The following is a 24,391-nucleotide window of genomic DNA, read 5'->3' as shown; positions in this document are numbered from 1 at the left end:
CTCAATCAGCTAATTAGCTCAACAAATGCAAAACCTAAATCATTAAATAAAGTGGCCCTGACTGCACTGCTGACTTCTGATTTGGTGTCACTAACCCAGCAGGATGAGAACGAGGTAGTTCCACAGAAAACAAAAACCTGTCCACATTGGGAAAACAATATGGGATGGGATTTCATTTTCATGAAAGTTGAGCCCTGCCAGGAAGTTTCACTGACAAAAAAAAAAAAAAAAAAAAAAATGGAGGTGCCAGGGAGACCTCTGTGTTTATGCTTTGAAATTTAAATCAATTTAAATATAAATTGCTCTCGCCTTTTATCATTATGAGAAGGAAATAAAATGTGGGTTTCAGATCTCTGGTGTGTAAATGGTCATTAACTTTCATTTGACCTTGGGTACGGAACTAATATTGGATTTATGCACAGGGTACACTCATTATGCTCATCTAGTTTCCTCACAAAAAACATGTTCCCAAGAGCTGCAATGCTGGAAGCTGCTTCTTAGGTCTCAACTAGAAAACTTGATTCTCTCTTTAATGCCTCTCCCCCGCCTTACACCCACCTCTCTGCTCAATGTGTCAGGAAACTGTTTCTCCAGGCTTAGCAATGTGTATAAAACATGAGTAAGAAGAAGTAGGACTCTGAAGAGCTTAAAATCATTGTCCTGGACCACACAAGACCAGAGAGTAACCCACTCTGGGCAACATCACCTTACTGGTACCACCAGTGTGCAGTTCTTCTTCCCAGTATCAAATTCCCTAGAACAGGAACAACCTTCCACTTACAGCGATTTAATTAGCTTTGTCTACTAAGTGTTACACAGCTTCACTGAAGTGCCCCACATGTTTTTGAAAACCAAGACCTCAAAAACCTTGGATTCTGGAGTATGTGCTGCTGTGGTTATAATTATTCACCTCCTTGGCAAATCTGTTTCATTTACTATCTTAATGGACATGACCATACTGAAGGATTAACAAAAAATCATCTTGCCTTGCTTTCTGATTTTCTTAATTCTAAACAATTCTCAGGGTTAAAGGAATCTAACTTCTTATACTCACTACTCTCAGATCTCCTGCTCATCAGGAGAAATCTGTGCAAAGGGCTTTATAGTATGCCATTGAATGGTTATTTATCATTTTGACTTAATAGCTCTAATTACAAAAGATAGTGTCACGGGACTTTTTTTAAAGGCAATTTTCTTTGTATCCCAGTGGGAGAGTGAGAAAAAAATTTACAAAGCATCTGCTGAATGCGTTTTCAATTATTCCTGAGCTTTACCAGGGCTATTACTTTCTTGATTGTAAGAATTTTACATTTTCAAATATGCTTTAACTTTACAATGCATTAATAATTACTGTTTTAAGATTCCTATGATGGTTTTATCCCACTTAGAAAAAAAAAAAGAAAGAAAGAAAGATACAACCCGTCAAGCACTGAATTGATCACTGCTCAACGAGAACATGCACCGGTGGAGACAGGATGTGAATATACAAACTCTGTCAGCAAGCAGGGACAGAAGAACTATCTCCGGAAATGTTAGAACAAGGAGTTATTATAGCACTGGAGAAGGATTTTACAAACTTCAACAATCAGCATGGTGTTAGGCAAAGCTCTCTCTTTGGGGGAAAACAACCTAGGAATCATCAATCAATTAGGAAGACAAGAATGTTGTGTTGATTATTTTAGAGGAAAACACATGACACTTCTTTCCTCTTGGCTGACAAATGCTAAACAACACATTCAGTGGGTTACCAGACAATCAGTGTAGGCCTGTGCTGACCACAAATGAGAGTGATGGGCGCTGCCGGACACAGTATCGAGGGTGTGGCAAAAGAAAAGAAAAGGACAAAAACAATCTGGAAAAATCTATTCTGAGAGGATCCTGATCCATCCTTTGAGAGGCTGTGACAGTCTTGGGAAATGTACATAGCTGAAAATATCACCAAAAAATAAACATAATCTTTTAATTACTGAAATACAGCCAAGACACTCCTCTTATAATGTAGTATTTTTTAGCGTAAACACTCTCTATTAGAACACTCAGAGATTAGATAGAAAGAAGATCAAAAGGAGATCATTCAAAATAATATCTCTGTAGTTTTTAAAGAGAACTTAAATTTCTTCCAAAAAAAATTAAACACATATTGTCAGAAAGGTAAAGGAAATGTGAGATGGCAATAATTATATTAAGCAAGTCAGCCTGTCTTTGCTGGCCCTTAATTTTATTACTAACATCCATTCTAAAATCCCATTTGTCATGCATTCTCCTAAATATTAGCTATATATTTACAAAAGAATCAAGGTAAAGTCTAATATGGTGCTACGTTAAGAGAAGAATCTGTCAACTAAAAATAAAAAGTAAAAATTTATAAGACCATAAAAGCAGAAGCTATTCCATAGGTATAAAGGTTATTTTTTCTTCTACACATGCAAAAGGGAAAGCCTTACTTACACGGTTAAAAATAGTCCACCATCAATTTCATTTCTTGTGACAAAGCAACATGAACATTTTGTCTTTGGAATATTCTGCTCCAAAGTAGAATACGCCTTTTCACTGGTGTCCAGTCTCAAACTCTACAAATGCCTCACATTGTGAGTCCTGCTAACATGTGACTGCTCCCAATCTTACATACATATACTTGAAAAGCGGGCTTAAAACCTCTAAGTTTTCCAAAATCGTGTTGCTGGTGATGTGATTGTTACTCACAGTAGATCTGGAAAGCTGGAACTTTAGACAAAGCGTAATTAAAAAAAAAAAAAAAAGGTCGGGTGCAGTGGTGGCTCATGCCTGGAATCCCAGCACTTTGGGAGGACGAGGCGGGCAGATCACCTGAGGTCGGGTGTTTGAGACCAGCCTGAACAAGGTGGAGAAACCCCGTCTCTACTGGAAAAAAAAAAAATCAGCCAGGTGTGGTGACGCATGCCCGTAATCGCAGCTACTTGGGAAGCTGAGGTAGGAGAATCGCTTGAACTCAGGAGGTGGAGGTTGCAGAGAGCTGAGATTGCGTCATTACACTCCAGCCTGGGCGACAAGAGCGAAACCTTGTCTCAAAAAAAAAAAAAAAGAAAAAAAATCAAACCCCTCAGATTGTCTCATAGAGCAGTCCTCAACCTTTCTGGCACCAGGGACCAAGTTCATGGAAGATAATTTTTCCATGGACGTGGAGAGGAAGGGGAGATGGGACGGTTGGGATGAAACTGTTCCACCCCAGATCATCAGGCACCAGATTTTCATAAGGAACACGCTACCTAGATCCCTTGCGTGTGCAGTTTACAACAGGGGTCACGCTTCTGTGAAAATCGAATTGCTGTCCCTGATCTGACAGGTGGGGGAACTCAGGGGGTAATGCTTGCTCGCTGCCACTCGCCTCCTACTGTGCAGCCCGGTTCCCAATATGCCACGGACAGGCACCGATCCATGGCCCAGGGGTTGGGGACCCTGAGTCTAACAGATCCACCTCGATTATCAGATCCTGGGGTTTCCTACTTGAATGTTTTACCTGGAGTTCACTGTCATGGCAAGTAAGAGTTACCAGGTTGTTGAAACCATATGCTCATCACAAATCCCTATTTAAGCTTGAATATAGGATTCTAAGATCATATAGGATACATTTTTTGAACATAGGAATCAAAGATGATAAAACGAGGGGATCTGTAAGATTAGAAAAAACAATTTAATGTAAAACATTGGCTTCTCTCTTATCCATTCTAGTCTCTTAAAAATAATAATGTTTTAAAAAGCTAAACACAATAGGCTAGCTGGACACCATGGCTCACATCTGTAATTCCAGCACTTTGGGAGGTTGAGGTGGGAGCATTGCTTGAGCCCAGGAGCTTGAGACCAGCCTGGGCAGCATACCAAGACCCCATTTCTACCAAAAAAAAAAAAAAAAAATTTTAAAAATTATCTGGGCATGGTGGCGCATGACTCTAGTCCCAGCGACCTGGGAGGCTGAGGCGGGAGGATCACCTGACTCTGGGAGGTAAAGGTTGCAGTGAGCCATGATCACACCACTGCACTCCAGCCTGGGTGACAGAATGAGACTGTCTCAAAACAAAAACAAAACCAAAAACAAAAACACAATAGGCTAAACCATTTTATATACTTTGATATATCATATATATTTTAATATTTAATAAAATATTTTGGTACACAAAGAAAACTTTAACCTGAATTCCTGGCTGGTTTATCCTAGAAAGAGGGAAAAAATGCTATTACCCACAACTTGAAGAGTTTATGAATTTTCAATTCATTCCTTTCAATTTCCAGGAATAAAAACAGAAAACAAGAATGCCTTTTCACAGATTACATATTTACTCTCATTATCTTGAAAATTACTAACCAAGAGTGGGAGTGTGGCTGGAAATGTCAGAGACCAGGTGTTGGAAAACCTGAGTTTGCATTCTGCCTGCAGACTTTCTAGCCTGTGTGAGTCTCAGGGTGGCACCTCCTCTCTAAATCTTGTGATTGACACAGTGCAAACAATTCCTTCTGGGGTGATCACATTACTCTTGCCTGCCCCGCAGCCATTCTACCCTCTGCTGGTGTTCTTTGCAGAGCCATGTATTTTGCTTGTGTCGGGTTGACTTGACCTGTCTACCTCCCCCTGCCATTCTCCTGCTGCTCCAGAGGTGGGCACTTCATCCTTCCAACAAGATCACTTAGCAAAGCTTCTGTTGGGGCTATCAGGATAATCCCTTGCTGAGACTATTAAACTCTACAGAGTCCTTGATGCAAAAAATTCCCTTTTTGGTTTTCAGTTAGTTTTTCTGTCACATGCACCTAAAATAATCCTGACTAAAATAGTCCCAAGGTTGTGACTGAGGTGAACAAATGTAAAAAGTGAAAACATTATTATAATAGGATTTTTAAATATTAGAGCTGGAAGGAATCACTGAAGTTACCAGATTTTACACCAGCCCCTGCAAAATACAAATTGAAATCACAAAGCTAAGGTCGCAAAGACATGTAATGGCAAAAATAAAGCAGAGCCTGGAGTCCTTTCTTTCCTTTTCAAACTTTAAAATCCCAGATACTTTAGTTTTAAAACACTTGACAAGCTATGGGCTAAGGACAGAGTGAAATTTAAACGCTGCCAAGGAGATTAACCACTATGAGATTTCTGGTTTTCCAGAAATAGAAGCCCACCATGGCACAAATTTCATATGATCTAAAGATAATGAGAGCTAAAAGTACTTTGGATTCCCTGGAAAAGGGAAGTAACACATCTCCCAAGACACTAATGAGCCAGCATTAGCAAGAGAATAAGCAATCCAACAACAAGAAAGAAGTGCAAGGATATCTGTGCAAATTTCTGCAAATCTTATGAAGCCTTAAAATGCTATACATATCCACTGAGGTTAGCTCTTAGGGTAGAAAACTGTTCAAAGGCACATCCTAATGGCCTTTTAGAAAATTACAACAAAATAGATTTTTTACTAAGCTACAGCCTTCGATTATTTATAAAACCTACATTGATTGGCAGTTACCTTTATTTCTGTTTGTACAGTGGGCTGAAACCAAAATTTTTTTATATTAATGCTCATTTTAATAACCTTTTGCAGTTAGACAGAAATCTGACAGGACCACCTGAGCCCTAATTAACAGTTTTACTACAAGACATAAGATAGTAGGGTAATCAATTCCTTCTGTCAAGCTCCAGATGTGCCAGCTATCATTTTTAAATACTTTTTTATTTGATGTATATTAGCTTCTTTTTCTTTTCCTTTAAAAAATATTCAAAATAGTTTTAAAAATAAGAAGCATACATCGAAAGCAACATTCTGCAGCTGGAACTCTACTTAATTAAGGCCATGCTTAATGGTTCTGCATTTGATCACCTCCTAAAATCACAATAAGTTTACCTTTCTCTGACAGTCACTGACTCATTAATGCATTCTATTTATGAAACATGCTATGATTTTAAAACAGCAAGGGCCACACTTGTCCTTGCTCACTATTGTATCCTGTGCCTTACACTGCATTCAGCATATAGTTTGTGCCCAGCTAGAGTTTGATAAAGGAACGAATGAATACAATAACTATGACTTAGGCACTTTTGTACCTTGCCATTGTTACTTTACATCCACTCTCAATGCCAACTCAAGCATTGAGAACGCTCAGTGAATCAGGCAGGTATCTCTAATATTTCCGTATTTGAATTCCTTGAATATAGTAATATATATCTTGTTGGTTATTTTTACCCCTAGATTGTTTCCCAAATTTATTGTAGTTCAGGGTGGGGAGGGGTTGTAAGAAAGAAATGTCTTTGTTTTTTCCTAATACAATCTTCTTCATTTATATTGCTCTCCTAATCAGAAAACATTATATTTAATTAAAGTTGGGGCAAAATAAGAATGCCAACTATCATTGATACTATTCAACCTTATACTGCAAGGCTCTAATGAAATATTATAATATGGGGAAAAAGGAATTATATGCATTGGTAAATACAGACAAAACAGTCATCATTGACAGATGATGAATTTGTCCATGTGGAAAATCCAAGATAATTTTCAAGGAAGCTATTAGAACTCATTGGAGTTAAACAATTTTAAGGGACACAAAATCAAAAATTCTCATACAACAAAAAAAGAGCCAACTAGAAGAGATAATAGATGTAGATACAGATAAACTGATTCTGAAGTTTTTATGGAGAGGGAAAAGACTGAGAATAGTCAACACGAAACTGAAAGTGAAGAACAAAGTTGGAAGACAGACACTATCCAATTTCAATACTTACCATAAAGGTATAGCAATCAAGACAGTGTGGTATTGGTGAAAGAACAGACAAATATGCCAGGTGTGGTGGCTCATGCCTATAATCCCAGCACTTTGGGAAGCTGAGGCAGGCAAATCACTGAGGTCAGGAGTTCGAGATCAGCCTGACCAACATGGAGAAACCGTCTCTACTAAAAATACAAAATTAGCTGGGCGTGGTGGTGCATGCCTGTAATCCCAGCTACTCGGGAGGCTGAGGCAGAAGAATCACTTGAACCCGGGAGATGGAGGTTGTGGTGAGCCAAGATCACACCACTGCACTCCAGCCTGAGCAACAAGAGCAAAACTCCATCTCAAAAACAACAACAACAACAACAACAACAACAACAACAAACAATAGATGAATAGGTCAATGGAATAGAATACAGAGCCCAGAAATAGACCCAAATATAGTTAATATATCTTTAACAAGGAGCAAAGGCAATATAATGGGGAAAAGATTGTCTTCTCAACAGGTGGTTCAGAAACAACTAGATATCCACATGCAAAAAATAAAATAAGAATAGAATCTAGACAGACATTACACCTTTGAAAATGAATTCACAATAGGCCCCAGACCTCCATGTAAAATGCAAAATTATAAAACTCCTAGACTATAACATAGGAGAAAATCTAGATGACTTTAGATTTGGTGATGACGTTGTAGATATAACACCAAAGGCATGATCCATGAGAGAAAAAATTGATAAGTTGGATTTCATTAAAATAAAAACATTTCTGTTTTGCAGAGACACTTAAGAGAGTAAGAAGGAAAGCTACAGAGAGAAAATCTTTTACAAAAGATATATCTGATAAAGAATTGTTATCCAAAATATACAAAGAACTCAAACTCAACAATAAGAAAATAAACATACCAATTAAGAAAATGAGCAAAAGACCTGAATACATACCTCAGTGAGGAAGATATACAGTAAGTACATGAAAAGATGCTCAACATCATGTCATTAGGGAATTGTGAATGAAAACAATGAGCTATCACTACACATCTATTAAAATGGCCTATTAGAATAGTCAAAATCCAGAACACTGACCACATCAAATGCTGGTGAGGATGTGGAGCAAGGGGACCTCTCAATTCTGCTGGTAAGAATGCAAAATAATATAGCCATTTTGGAAGACAACTTGGTAGTTTCTAATAAAATTTAACATACTCTTAACACATGATCTAGCAATCAAACTCCTCGGTATTTACCCAAAAGAGATGAAATTTACAATCACACAAAAATCTGCATATAGATGTTTATAGAAGCTTTATTCATAATTGCCAAAACTTGAAAACAACTAAGATGTCTTACATAAGTAAACGGATAAACCGGTTCATCCAAACAATAGAATATTATGCAGCACTAAAAACCAATGAGCTCTGAAACCTTGAAAAGACTCTGAAGAACCTTAAATGCATATTACTAAGTGAAAGAGGCCAGTGTGAAAAGGCTACGTACTGTACTATTCCAACCATATTACATTATGGAAAAGACAAAACTATGGAGAGAGTAAAAAGATTAATGGTTGTCTCAACTCCTGACCTCATGATCCACCCACCTCGGCCTCCCAAAGTGCTGGGATTACAGGCGTGAGCCACCATGCCTGGCCCAACATGGTGAAACTCCGCCTCTAGTAAAAATACAAAAATTACCCGGGCATGATGGGAGGCACTTGTAATCCCAGCTACTCGGGAGGCTGAAGCAGGAGAATCGCTTGAAATCGGAAGGTAGAGGTTGCAGTGAGCCGAGATCGCGCCACTGCACTCACTCCAGCCCGGGCAACAAAAGCAAAAGCTCCATTTCAAAAAATAAATAAATAAACAAATAAAAATTAAAATTAAAATTAAAAAAGATTAATGGCTGTAGAGGGTTAGGGGAAGACAGAGTTGAATAAGTAGAGCACACAGGATTTTTAGGGCAGTAAAACTACTCTGTAAGACACTATAATGGTGGATACATGTCATTATACGTTTCTACAATCCCATAGAATGTACAACATCAAGAGTGAATCCCAAACTATGGATTTTGGGTGATAACAACATGTCAACGGAGGTTCAGTGATTGTAAAAAACATACATTCCAAACCAGAGTGGGATGCTCATAGTGGAGTGACTGTACATGTGTGGGGCAGGAAGTACAGAGCAACTCTCTGCACTTTGTATTTAATTTTGCTATGAACCTAAAACTGCTCTAAAAAATAAAGTCTATCAAAAAAATTTCATTAAAGAAAAACACTGAGGAACCATCACATAAGGCAGAGTTTAGGACCAATAAAAAAAAGGTATTAGAAAGAATAATTCATTTACAATAGTAATCAAAACTACAAGGTACCTAAAAATATATCAAACAAAAATGTCAAAGACTTGTACAGAGAAAGATATCCTATATTCATTGATAGAAACACATTATCTCAAAAATGTCAGATTTATGTAATAATCTATAAGGTGAATACACATTAAAAAAAATCCCTATGGGGAGAACAAGAAAAGTAAGAGGAGACTTGTCTTACCCATCCAATGCTCCCACTCTCCCCTAAAGTCTTATTATAAAGCATTGGTAATAAAAACAGGATAGTGTAAGCACAAGGAAAGGTAAATAGATCAGTGGAACACAGAGACCAGAAATCTAAGCATAGCACGTATATAAACTGCATATATAATGGAGTAAGCATTATAGATCAGTGAGCAAAGGATTCAATGAATGCTAATAAAGAATTCAGTGAATGCCGGCTTAACATAAGGAAAACATTTTGATTTCCACATGATACCATATACATAAAATTAATTCCAGAGGACTTAAAGTCCTAAATGTGAAAAACAAAACCTTAACACTGTCCACACCTAGCTATTCCACCTTTAGTAATTTATTATAAGGAAATAATTGGAAAAGGGCACAGAGATATGTACAAAAATATATGGTCAGGTTCTTCCATTATTATTTACAATGGAAAAAAACCTAAAAACCTAAATGTACAACCAAGAAGTAAATAAACTGCTAGTATATACAATTAATAAAAATATATAAACTTATATTGCTGATATAAACATTAGGCTGGGTGCAGGAAGCCAAGGTGAGAGGGTCACCATGCACCTTGAGCTCAGGAGTTTAAGACCAGCCTGAACAACATAGCAAAACCCCTGTCTACTAGAAATAAAAAAATTTAAAAAATTAGGCACATGTAGTGGCACATGCCTGCCTGTAGCCTCAGCTACTCAGGAAGCTGAAGTAGGAAGACTACTTGAGCCTGGGAGGTCAAAGCTGCTGTGAGCTGTAAGCTGTGATTGTGCCACTGCACTCCAGCCTAGGCAACAGAGCGAGACCCTGTCTCAAAAATAATAACAATAATATTAATCCTATCAAAATGCATTTTACATATAGCTATGGTAATCAATGCTGTAGTATTGGTGGATACCAATGGAATCTGTTCAATGGAACAGAACAAAGAACTCAGAAATACTCCCATACAAATATGCTCACATGACTTTTGACAAAGGTGCACAAGCAATTGGAGGAAAGATGGTCTTTCCAGCAAATGGTGCTGAGGTGACTGAACATTCATATGCCAAAAAAAAGAGAGAAACTTGACCTAAGTCTCATACCTTATATCAAAACTAACTCAATAGTGATCATGGACTTAAATGTAAAACATAAAACTTTTAGGGGAAGAAAAGGCACAGAAAATATTTGGACTCTAGAGCTAGGCAAATAGTTATTTGATTTAACCCCAAAGCATTAAAAGATCCATTAAAATAAATAAATTGGACTTTATCAAAATTAAAACCCTTTGCTCTGTGAAAAACTCTGTTGAGAGGATGAAAAAATCAAATTATAGACTGGAAGAAAATATTTGCCAACCAGTCCTTATCAACAAAGGACTACTACCTAGAATACATAAAGAACTCTCAAAACTCAAGAGTAAAAATCAAAAAACAAGCAATTCAATTAAAAAAGGGCAAAAGGCATCAACAAACAATTCACCAAAAACAACATTCAGATGACAAATAAGCACTTGAGAAGATCAACATTACGAGCCATCAGGAAAATGCAAATAAAAACTGTGATGAGATTATCACTACACACCTATCAGAATGGCTAAAATTAAAAATAAGAAGAAGAATAATAATGATACCAAATACTGGCAAGGATGCAGAGAATCTGAGAGAATTTGGAGCACTTATAGATTGCCAGTGAGAATGTAAAAATTGCACAGCTACTTAAAAGATAGTTTAGCTGTTTCTCAAAAAACTAAACATATAACCATAGAACCCAGCAATTGTACTTCTGGGCATTTATTCCAGAGAAATGAAGATAGGCTCACACATACAAAAAAACCTATACAGGAATATTTGTAGTAGCTTCATTCAAAATAGCAAAACAACTGGAAAAAACCCAGATGTCCTTCAATTGGTAAATGGTTAAAAGTATTATGGCACATTCATGCCACGGAACACTATTCAGCAATAAAAAAGAAAGCACTCAGCCTGAGCAACATAGTGAGACCTTGTCTCTACAAAAAAATAAACAAAATTAGCCAGGTGTAGTGGTGTAGTACCAGCCACTCAGGAGACTGAGGTGGGAAGATAGCTTTAGCCTTCCTTGGTCAAGGCTGTAGTGAGCTGAGATTGTGCCACTGCACTGCAGCCTGAGATACAGAGTGAGACCCTATCTCAAAACAAACAAACAAACAAAAACAAGGAAAAACCTATAGATAGATTCAACAACCTGAATGAAGCTTAGAAAATCATGCCATGTGAAAAGGTCCCATTTCAACAGTTACATACTGTCTGACTCTATTTATATAATATTTTTGAAATGACAGAAATAGAGAACAGATTAGTGACTGCCAGGAATTAAGAAGAGAATAGAGGTAGTGGAAAGTCAGTGTAGCTATAAAGGAGCAACATAAGGGATCTCTGTGTTGGTGAAAATGTTAATGTCCTGGTTGTGATACTTTACTGTAGTTTTGCAAAATGTTATTATTGGGGGAACCTGCATAAAAGATACTCTGGATCTGTCTGTATTATTTATTACAATTGTGTGTAAATCTACAGTTATCTCAAAAGAGCATATATAAGATGATCCTTTTATTAAATCAGCAGCATATTAATATACAATATATAATATCTGCATATTAATTTTTAAAAGTTTGGTGGCCAGGTGCAGTGGCTCACACCTATAATCCCAGCAGTTTGGGAGACAGAGGCAGTGGATCACCTAAGGTCAGGAGTTCAAAACCAACCTGGCCAACATGGCAAAACCCTGTCTCTACTAAAAATACAAAAATTAGCCAGGTGTGGTAGTACATGCCTGTAGTCCCAGCTACTAGGGAGGCTGAAGCAGGAGAATTGTTTGAACCTGGAAGGCAGAGGTTGCAGTGAGCTGAAATTGCGCAACTGCACTCCAGCCTGGGTGACAGGGCAAGACTCCATCTCAAAAAACAACAATAAAAAGAAAAGGAAAAAAGAAAAAAAATTGGAAATAGCCAAAATACAAAGAATTAAAATTAAAATTAAAAATTAAAAAATGTTTGGAAATAAATAAAACAAGAGTATTAGTGGTTATACTGGTGAGATGATACATAACTGTTAAATTTCTTCTTCATACATTCATGTATTATAAAAGTTTTTTTCAATGAGTATGCTCTACTATGATAGCAAGAAAAAATAAACGGAGCTATTTTCATCATGAAAAAGAGAATACATGCTATTATATACAACTTTTTTCACTGAAAAAATAACTATATAAATTCTTCCAAATATCATCTTAAAGGCTGTTTAATATTCCAGTGCACTGATCTATCAATTTTATTATTTCCTTATCATAGGGAATTAAGGATTGTTTCTACTTTCTGTTTAAAAAAAAAAAAAAAAAAAGCAATGCAACAGATATTCTTCAATCTTAATCTTCACATGCAACTCTGATTATGTCTTACAGCCAGACCTCCAGTCATATAAACCTATTGGATTATAGAGTTACTGGAATATACTGAACAACTGCTTTTCTGAAAAACTATGAATTGATGTCCCCATCATTAGTATAAGTGTGTGAGATCACTTTACTCTGTCCCTGAGAAGTTGCCAAAATTGTATTCACATTCCAAGCTCCATCGATCAAATAAGTAAGGAAAACAGACATGCTAATCTCATACAGTAACATCACAACATAATAAAATTGACTTAACACCAGTCTTTGACATTATGCAATCTAATATGTATGGGTCTTGCTTGCTCATCTTCATCTCCCTCCACCTCCAGAAAGTTGAAACTTCTTCATCTGACATTGCGAAGTTACCTCTCTCAGCCTCATTCACTTGCCTCCTTGCAGTCTCTCCAAACCTATCTGATGCAATGTGTCTGTCCAAATGCTCTGTGGATAGCCACAGGGCTCTCTCTCACTGACTTTAGGTCTTGGCTCAAAAATCTCCAATTCAGAGGCTTTCCCATCCCACTCCGTGTAAATCAGCCACCCCCTTCTCCAGCCTCCCTATCTGTATTTACTTGCTCTTTCTCTGGCAATGATGTGCTGTAAGTTTTTGATTACTTCTCTACTTTATTCTGAAATTTTAAAAAATCAAATCCTATCCTTCAAGACACTGTCATCCCAACTTGTACAGACTATACACTTGTCTCTTTATCATGACCCAAGAATCAAGATCAGCTCCAGCAGAATTTATTTTTAGGCCGTCCCTCCTACAATCTTTTTTTAGAGTTACTTTTTTGATAAATAATAATTGTACATATTTGTATGGTACATATTTTAATACATGCAAATATTGTGTAATAATCAAATCAGGGTAGTTGGGATATCTATCACCTCAAACATATACCATTTGTATTGAGAACATTTCAAACCTTCTTTTCTAATTATTTTGCAATATACAATACATTTTTGATAACTATAGCCACGATACTGTGCTATTGAACAGTAGAGAATTTACTCCTCTAACTGTATTTTTGTACCCATTAACCAACTCTTCATCCCTCCTACCCTTGCCAGCCTCTAGCAACCATCATTCTACTCTCCATCTCAATGAGATCAACTTTTCTCACTGCCACATATGAGTGAAAACATGTAGTATTTGTCTTTCTGTGCCTAGCTTATTTCACTGAACATAATGTCCTCCAGGCTTATCCACGACACTACAAATGACAGGCTTTATTCTTTTTCATGGCTGAATAATATTTCATTGAGTATATGTGCCACATTTTCTTTATCCATTTATCTGTTGATACATACTTAAGTTGATTCCAAATCTTGCCTATTGTGAATAGTGCTGCAATAAATATGGGAGTGCAAATATCTCTTTGATATACTCATTTCCATGGGATTGCTGCATCATATGGTAGTTCTATTTTTACATTTTTGAAGAACCTCCATACTGTTTCCCATAGTGGCTGTACTAGTTTATATTCCTACCAACAGTGTATGAGAGTCTCCCTTTTTCCACATTCTTGCCAGCATCTATTATTTTTTCGTGTTTTTGATAATAGCCATTCTAGCTGGGATAGGAGAAATCTCAATGTGATTTTGATTTGCATTTCCCTCCTGCAAACTTTATTGATGTCCTTTCTCTATCTTGGCCTCCACCTCTGAAAATATAAATAATGCTGTTCACTGGGAAGCCTTACTCATGCCGCCCTCTGTTCAATACCCAAGATTGCTATTCCTTGCATCCTCCTCCCCATTACCTTTATAGCTTCCAGTCTCTATGTCCTCAACATCTGCCAAACCAACAAAGAAAGTAACATGAATGTAATAAACTAATTCACACTAAGGTCTGTTTGGTTCAAATAGTAACTAAGAAAAAATCAAATTCTTAGGGTTTCTAACTGGAAAAAGAAAGATATAAAATGTACAGTTTGTGTTCCTGAGACATTTCCATTCCATTTTATTTCTTCAAGTTTCGTCATCACTTTTATTTTGTCACAGTCTTTCCGCCTGAAACGTTTTAGTCTAGTTTAACATTATCCAAGAAGTACCTCCCTTCTGATTTTCATTCCATTCAGCACTGACCTCCTCCCTCCGAAGGGAGGAACAGCAAAGGATGCCTCCTACTGACATTCCTCCCATTTAAGCAAGCATTTTTCTACTTCAGTGAGTCTCCATTTCATATGGAATTCTAGCAGACTATGTTTTTTTTCTCCTTTAAAATATATTTGAAAGCCCCCTTTTCCTTTCCACATGTTACTTCCACAGATTATATCCTATAGGTATGAGGAATCAGGCCTATCAATCAATCCTAGGAGTAATGTTTGCTTTGAAATGTCATTAAGCAATTCAATTATTTTTAGAAGGAACTACTTTGACTTTTTAAAGCCTTATAAAAAAGACCACCTCTATAGTATCCATTGTCCTTTGTCATTAAGATACATAATACAAGGTGATTGGCTTACTTTGTCATGTACCTAGATCCCTATATGGTTGCAATGGACTACAAACATATTTTTAACTTTAAATTTCACTTTTTCTTGAAATCAAAAATAGAGCAAAGCAGTGACACTTTATCTTAAAAAACTACATATAACATCCTGTGCTATTCTGATGGTAGAATAAATGATTTTTAAAAACAAATGGGGATAATTCTTTGCATTCTACACCACAACTTCCTGAGATACACTCAACTGCACACTACCAGATGATATGTGAAATACCCCCAAAGAATTAGAATCTTACCCCAGCCCCACAAAAGACAACTTACCAGACTTCCTTGCTTTCAAAGCAATCACAGCTGCTAGCTCTCTCTGCACCTAATAAAATATTAGGGGGAAAAATCAAATTAGAAGAAGAAAAATGTAGCCATCAAAAGCAGTACTTTGTTTTTAGATATGCAGCTCAAATTCAGAGCTGTTGCAATTAAACCGAAGTTTGCTGCCAGCACTTTTTTGATTTTTGCTTGTTTTTAGTACATGGAAAAAACCTCTGCATAGGAACTTTTAGAAGAATCATATTGAATTACTTTTTTAAAAGTTAGACAGTTGCCAGAATATATACATTGTAAAACACTGGTATTTACACTGTGATGATGGGAAGTACCTAAAAAAAACTATAAAACATTCTGATATAATGCAATTATGAATTAAATTATTAAAATATACATGATACCATAACAAAGATTAAATATTATTTACCTCTCAAAGATGCTAGTTTATACAGAAATTCTAGTAAAGTTGATATAGGTAATAGTGGTTTAAATTGGACCTCTGCTCAAATATAATGAATGTTCACTGCAAGCCTGACAGGTTTACAGCAATCATTTTGGATAATATGCCACATAAAAGCAAGCATCATCAATGCATAGGGCAGGTAAAATGGGAATAGACTAGATGACCTTTAAAATCCTAAATGTCTTAAACTCTACTTACTTGTCCAAAGTTTTTAGCACTTAATCTCACTCTCATCTTTCCCACTTTGAACACTTAAATCCTTCCTTGAAAACATTTTCAAAGCAGAACACGAAACAGTGACAAAAAAGGTAAGCACAGTCACTTTCAAAGATAACATGAAGGTATCAATAAAAATTCCATAAAGAGGAAGATCTCTCCTCTTCAGGACACAATCTCTTAAGCTCAGAAGTTTGTGTGTTCAGGTGTTTGGAACTGGTGATGGTCGGGTTTTTTTCGAGGGATGGGGGTATCAGGCAGCTGAATATATTGCAATAATGACACTTTAAAGGGAGAACAAGGGAGTTCAAGGTTAAATTGCAGATTTGCTATTCAAATAATGTAATCTACATTCATTTACTGGAAGGCAAGCGTAGCAATACGCTAGACCCTGAGACTCCACCGAGGACTGCTTTGTCAATGGCCAGGGCATTATCACCCCTGCAGAAGGCAGTTTGTCCCATGTACTGTCTTCATTGCCATGCTTTCCCTGATGGGCTATGTGAAAGCTATTCAAAAATGCATAGTCTTGATTCTTTGAATGCTGATTCTTTGACACCTTAAGATTCTCTCAGGAAAATTACACAGCAGTGAGAAGACAATCAGTTCTTCTCCAACCTTAAGAGTTTGAGCTCTGAAAATGCTCACGGTTGGAAAGTTTACAGTTAAAGAACTCAGCGGGAAAAGAGTACTGAGGCAGACAGAAGTGATGAATGACCACAAGAAAACCTTTATAAGTACTGGTATGTGTACTCAAATAAATTTAAAAAGCATCAAAGTAAAAATATCAATTACTGCATATTTTACATATTTTAAATTGTTTGTAAGGTTTATTGTAGTATTACCAGCTCTTTTTAGGATTTTCTTCATTCAGTGTCACAAATATTTGGAGTTGGGACAAAGAGGCAGATTATAAACATTCACAAGGGTCTTGTCAATGGTTTCCAGATTCTATGACCTCCCAGGGAAAACCCCACTGTGGCACACACACAGGGAGAAGGCAAAGATGGAAAATGATGCACGAGGTGGATCACTTAATTTGTTCACAAAGGATCAAAACCGGTCATCTCCAGCTTCCTCTTTTAATTTTCCACACCTGAAATCCCTTTACGGGATTCTCAGTTTTTCCTTTTCCAATTAGAAAATGATGCCCAAAATAGAAACAGCTCAGAAAAGGAAAGGATTATATTCCCACCAATGTATAACACTACAGCTTTTCAAATAATTGACAAGAGAAAGAAAGGAAAGAATGAGATGAGCAAGCAAAAAATGGAGCATTTCCAGGGCACTGGGAGGGTGACAGATGGGCAGTGAGAAAGGCACAAAGAACTTCACAGTTCAACTTAGAACCTAGGCTGCTTTTTTACATAAAATAAATGAGATTACTGTACTGTATTACACCACATCCACTGAACCTCTGCCATGCGAGGATACGAGTATTTTATGCAAAGTAGGATGTACGATAGCTTCCACGTTTCTGCACTAGGAGGGAAAAAGGTTTTGACAAAACAAAACAAAACAAAATCCAAAGATAGGTTAGTCTTCCTGCAAGACACAAAGGGAAAAGTGCTGATCAAGCAGAGCACACACTGGGTAAGATCCCTTTTATGTTGCTATAGCATATTCACGTTCTTTTTTGTTTTTTTAAATCACCTAGCAATCAATTAATCATTTAAAGTTGTGTGACTAATGCCTATATTTTGACTGGAAATTCCAATGAGGCAGAGACCTGTTTGCCTTTTCTTCACATTATCCTGGGCAATTGACACTCACTCATTAGCCCACAAGAGGTGGCTAAAGAGACAACCCTATTTATACAAAGACAGAAGGAGAAAATACAGAAAGGACCCAGGGGAGAGAAAAAACTTCCCAAGGGAGGATAATGAAAACTCAGAGAAGGCATGTCTTTGTCATAAGCTACTCCCAGCAGAAGTCTTCAGAACATGTTAGAAGGATTCAAAGTTGGCCTTTGCAAATAATTATTAGGTTTATATGAAACTGAATTGAAAACTTTAAACTCTGAGCAATTACATAAACAGGGACTACACTTTTCTTCGTGTGCTAATAAGGGACCTGTTGGCATTGGAAAAGAAATGTCATACTCCAGTGCCAGTTGAGCCTTCAAATAACTGAGGCTCTGGCTGACATTCTGACCACAACCTCCTGAGACACCCTGAGCAGGAACTACCTAGCTAAGGTGCTTCCAAACTCCTAACATGTGGGGGATCGGTCAGAGTGGTGGGAAAAACTACAGGGAAAGGACACAAACTTTCTGAAAGGTCGGAAGGTTCTGCACAGCCCGGGGCGGGGGGGAGGGGAGCAGAGAACAGGTGAAGGCAAGCTGTTCTATAACCCTGAGGCAGAGGGCAAGGAGTAGGTACAAAGGAGTGTGGGGGAATTTATCTTAAACAAGCTTGTTTACTTATGCTGACCAGGAACTGACCTTTGATCATCTGTGTACACCTGATGTTCTCTGAAAGGGGAACAATGAATATTAATTACCTACAGGTTGTGTTGGCTCCAGGTTTTCGGCATTGTGCCTGTACTGAATAAAAGCAAGCAGCTTCAGCTTCTCAGGGGTACTCTCTGGCCACCAGAGCTAGGCAGTCACCTAGGTGCTTTTACACTGCTTACCTGTGTCTGAGTACTCATTTCATCCATCCGCCAAGGTCTGTGGGACAGACCCAGTACTAACATAATAAATACACGTTGTTTCAAATCTCTAGATTCTGGAGTCATTTGTTATGCTGAAGAGTCTTTTATAGGACAATGATGATTTTTCTACCGTAATCTAACCGTGTTGTTGGCAAACCTGAGTTCCTCTCACCATGCCCAAAATAGAGCCACTGTTAGGTTAGGCTTGAGAAATGTACCAAATGTAGAACCATGTTCTGATACTGGCCATTGTTTTTATTCAATGAGGATACAAAACCATTGCCTAGGTCATTAGAAAAAAATGTATTGTTCTTAATCTGACAGAAACAGTAAATTACTAGCTTGGCTTTTCCTATCACAACCCTTCCCTACTATAATCCATAACTCCTTTCAGAACCCCCTGGGACTAGATGTATTTCAGAATTCAAAATTTTACATATTTCAGAAAGGTATCTTAAGTGAGGTCTGGGGCAGCAACTTGTAGTCAGATACATTAATATTTCTTCCATGAAATGCATTACTATTCAAACCAAATGGGATAAAGGAAGACTAGAAAAAGCCTAGAGTTTTGCCACCAAATACGTTCAGTTTTTTGATTTTGCCACCAAGTTAGTTATGAAGAACTTTCGTTTTTCAGAGTTTTTCTATTGTAGGACTGTGAGTAAGGGACTGTAAACCTCTACTAGTTTTACATTAAAGTTTCCCTCCCTCGTCTTTTTCTCATGTTTCCTGTTTTCCAATTGCTATTTGGTCACTACTTTTTGTCTGCTTACTAGGAAGAGCTTTCTTTAAATAGCTTGAGTTTTCATCTAGTTCAGCAGTTCTCAAACTTGACTGCACATTAGAATCATCTGGAGAAGTTTAAAAAAAATACTGATATTTGGGTCTCAACTAAATCAGAATCTCAGGAGAGAACCAGGCATCAGTGTCTGTTGTCGTTTCCAAGCTTCCTAGGTGATTCTATTGCATCCAGGGCGAGAAATCACTGCTCTATTCAACAAGTATCTTACTTTCTCCAAAGCCCCATATTTCGACCTTCATTTCAACTAAGAAGTTTTAGTCTGTACTTTGTCCTCCTCTAATTTAATTCATTTGTAAAGGAACATGGCCTTTACTGTATTTAGATATAAAATTATGCTATAATCCAATCAAATAAGATTCACTTACTATAGTAGCAGTTCGACAGACAAGATTTATTCAAGTACAAAGAAAATTGCAAGGAGGCTTTTTAAGAAGCTTCAAGTTTAATTTAAAATATAGTTTACTCAATATAAAACAACTATGCAATTCAAAACACTTGCAGCTGACAGTTATATCTGGCCTTGTAAATGTCTAAATAGAGGATGATTAAAGGACTGATAAAACATATCCCAAAGTTTTCCCTCTCCCCTAGTTACCCATGAGAAACTAGAGTCAGAAACATGTTGAAATGTTTTGGCTTTCTATCTTGGATAACCAGCATGGCTGTTCACAAAATAGCCTTGACATTCACTGAGAATCAGAGTCAGTCCTAGGTCCAGTATTCTGTCTTCTTTTTCCTCTGGCACTTTAATAGTGCCTTCAGTCTTAAAACCCAAAGTCTCCCGGACCTGTTTTGCATCAAAGCTAAGACTCATGCAAACTCTGAGTGATAGAGATAGCTTCTCCATGGGAGAGGTTAACTGAGAAGACATGAGCAGGCTTCCTGGAAGAGGAGGCCCTTGAAAGCAAGATATGAAGCTCAATTAGAAAGTCAAGGAAAGTCGGGCTGGGCGCAGTGGCTCATGCCTGTAATCCCAGCACTTTGGGAGGTCAAGGCAGGTGGATCATGAGGTCAGACTGACAAACAAGGGGAAATCCGTCTCTACTAAAAATACAAAAGAATTAGCCAGGTATGGTGCGTGCATCTGTAATCCCAACTACTTGGGAGGCCTAGGCAGGAGAATCACTTGAACCCAGGAGGCGTAGGTTGCAGTGAGCAAGATCACACTACTGCACTCCAGCCTGGGCAACAGAGCAAGACTCGTCTCAAAAAAAAAAGAAAGTCAAGGAAAGTCATTTTGAGAGGACAGAGGAATACTGGCAAAAGTCTTAGTTACCAAAGGCTTTTCCTATCACAACCCTTCCCTACTATATATAATCCATAACTTGTCCTTACAAATTAATTTTTAACAGAATTGCCAATTCACAAATTCCCTAAAGGCTTTTAGTAAATCTATTAATCTTAGAAACACTTAAATTTTGATGCCATGATAGAAATGTTTTTAAAATACAGAGCCCATTTTTCTCAATTTCCTAAACTAAATGTAAGAAGAAACATAATCTAATATTCTTCCATGTTTTCTTCCCAAAAATATACAACTTTTAAGCCATTATACAATGTTAAGCTAGTATGGACTTCAGAAATTCTAGAAAAAATAAATACGCTTAATAATTATACTTTTATTTTTTATTTTCTTATTTTTTTGAGACAAGGTTTCACTCTGTCACCCAGGCTGGAGTACAGTGGTACAATCTCAGCTTACTGTAACCTCTGCCTTCTGGGGTCAAGCAATCCTCCCACCTCAGCCTCCTGAGTAGCTGGGACTACACGCGCCTGCCACCATGCCCAGCTAATTTGTTTGTATGTTTTTGTACTGATGGAATTTCACCATGTTGTCCAGGCTGGTCTCGAACCCCCGACCTCAAGTGATCTGCCCACCTCAGCCTCCCAAAGTGCTGGGATTGCAGGCATGAGCCGCCATGCCCAGCCAAGAAACTACTGTTCTCCACCAAATGGTTTATTTAACAGATAGTTATTTCCCCAATAACTGCTGTCATCACATCAAACAGGTATTTGTTAAGCATGCTGTGATGATAAAATGTATCTATCCTTACTCATCTGTTTCAAGGCACTTCGGGGTATCTTTTAAATCACTTAAATAGACTTGTTTAATGCAAACAAATATGCATATTAACTTTATTGTAACTGAGATAATAGCTGGCCATTTAAAGACTACTATATGTAGAAGTGATCTGAAACTAACAAAATGAACTGGAATAAAGTCTTCCATAGATTTTAAACGTCTATTAAGTCTGCTACACATAACCTAATGTGATAGAGGTTCACATTAAAAAGATCTGATAGTTGAGTATAAGCATACTATGAGTTAATGGGAGTTGGATTACTTAGAATAGATAACAGTGTTTTTAGGAATATTGCTAGAGGTATGACATTCAGGTCACACAAAAAAATGGACTCCAGAAAGATCAACATCTGGATTGTATTCAGTTTTGTTAAGGTCCATGAGGAGTAGACAGTATCCACAGGAGAACGGCCAGAAGATAGTCACCTCCTTGTAGCTCAACTTGACGAACACAGCCATCCTCATTTACCTTGTCCTCTCTGCACGATTTGACTATTACTCACTCCCTTTTTCTTAACCATTGGGATTTCATGGTATCCCATGCTCCAGGTTTTCTCCTTCCTCTCTGGCTACTGCTTCTCTTCTCCAAAGGCTCCCCTTCTCCTCTGCCTTTTACAAAGATTTTGAAATCCCTTAGTGATTTATCCTCAACCCTCTTGACCTTCTTCTCTTTCTATTCACATGACTTCAATTATATTTGCATTTCCAGTCCATATTTCCTCAGCCCTAGATCCCCACAGCCATCTACCTTTTGGACCTGAAAGTCCCACTTATTGGCTCAAACTCAACATTTCCAAAGGTGAGTTCACTTTTTCTTTTTTTGAGACTGGGTCTCACTCTGTCGCCCAGGCTGGAGGGCAGTGGTCCAATCATGGCTCACCGCAGTCTCCATGACCAGGGCTCAAGCGATTCTCCTGCCTCAGTCTCCCGAGTAGCTGAGAGGACAGGCACACACCACCATGCCTGGCTAATTTTTTTATTATTTGTAGAGATGACAAATTGCTATGTTGCCCAGACTGGTCTTGAATTCCTAGGCTCAAGCAATTCTCCTGCCTCAGCCCCCTAAAGTGCTAGGATTACAGGAGTGAGCCACTGAACCCAGACTGAAGTCACTTTTTTGCCACTTTCGCTGCACTCCACAAATCTGCTCCATGAATGGCACCATCAGACAACACAGTCCCAAGTCAGGAAGTAACGTATCCCTGATTTAGCTCAGCCCATCACTGTCTCCTACTCAGGCCTCTGTCTCTAATTTTTCTCTCTCCATCCCACATCATTCTTTACTCTTCAGTCAGACTGAATCATCCTAAAATATACATTTTATAATATTATATCTTTTCCCAAAGAACTCTTCAAAGATTTCTCCATGACACTATGACAGAGTTCAATGTCTGATACTGCATATATAGTGTTCTTCTGGTCTGGTCTTAAGTATCATCTCTATCTCCGTTCCTCCTTCCAAAATCCATGCTCCAAGCTTATTAAAATATGGCGTTTGCAATTCCCTGGACTGTACTCTCTCTTTGCTCCAGGCCTTTTCACATATTCTGTCTGGAATGCCTCCCCACCTCCCCACCTGTGTGGCTGTCATTTACTTGCCCTTCAGATCCCAACTTAGGTACCATCTTCTCCTGAGTGTCACTCACCTCTCCTGTGTGAAGTCCTGTTTATACTCTAATAGCACTCTATACTTGTTTCAATTATAGCACTTATCACACTCTAATGAAATCTCCTCTTTAGCTGGAGGGCTCCAAAACTAGTTTATAAGCCCACTGAAATGGACTCTTTTATTCATCATTATGACCCTGACTCCTGGCACCATTCCTGGTACATATGTTTGTGATCAAGAACACAAGTAAAATGTTTACAGTTGTTACTGAGAAGGTGTAGGGGGAACATGATCATTAACTTCAAGTATTTCAAAGTCTGAAGTTGAAATTCAGACCAATGGAGAGAAGTTGCAAAAGGATATGTTTTAGCTCACTGTAAGAACTGTCAAATACCCAGAACTATCCACAGTGGAAATGGTCTATTGAATTTGTGAGATTCAATAGGAGATGCTTTCCATGGGAAGGTATATATCAGAAGTGCCCTAAGGAATTTTTAAAGATTTGTTTTAAGAATATCTCATTTCCTAATCATCCCACTATCAAAAGAGAACAAGCATGTTCTCTGTGGAGACCGTGGGGGTTGTTCATGTCACCTGGGAGTTGGTGACATCTGTCAGCCTGCAGTTGAATAGTTGGTGACGTTATGGCCACCTAATCCACCTGACAGAGATAGAGGTGGTGCAAATCTGAATGAATAGATTAAAAAAAAAACTGTGGGAGAGCATATCTTGTTGTGGAAATCTCATGAATTTCATGGTACAAACAGCAGGAGAAACCACAGATGTTTACAAGAACTTTGAGAAGGGCAAGCTAACCACACTAACATCTTTTCAAAAGAGCAGGTGTATCTGTGTCTTCAGTTTTCAAAGCTGCTCTTAAAACCTCTGATTGGTAATTTCTCTGAAGCCCTAACTGCTGATCAACATGAATTTCCTGATAAATAAAAATTCATATATAAAATGTATTTTAAGGGAATAAGTCTGTTAGACATTTTAATTTTTTTGTAATAATGAAATAAAACATTATGTTTGCATCATTAAAATTTTAATTTTTATGTCTTAAGTTACTTTTCTTAGTGTTTTCTGGCAGACCCAGTGTAT

At 37.6% G+C, this 24,391-nt stretch overlaps 1 protein-coding gene across 1 annotated transcript in view; it reads right to left on the bottom strand.

The window, feature by feature from the left end:
• The window catches only part of RAPGEF5 (Rap guanine nucleotide exchange factor 5), a 236,100-nt gene that overhangs the window by 131,993 nt on the left and 79,716 nt on the right, over positions 1–24,391 (bottom strand). The window contains exon 7 of the mRNA XM_023216015.2: positions 15,460–15,508. Within this exon, the coding sequence (XP_023071783.2) occupies positions 15,460–15,508 (49 nt within the window). The remainder of the gene's footprint in view (positions 1–15,459; positions 15,509–24,391) is intronic.

This window comes from Piliocolobus tephrosceles, chromosome 8, assembly GCF_002776525.5.
Source record: "Piliocolobus tephrosceles isolate RC106 chromosome 8, ASM277652v3, whole genome shotgun sequence".
NCBI lineage: Eukaryota > Metazoa > Chordata > Mammalia > Primates > Cercopithecidae > Piliocolobus > Piliocolobus tephrosceles.
Note: the sequence above shows the minus strand (reverse complement) of the source record. Positions and strands in the feature narration are given on the sequence as shown.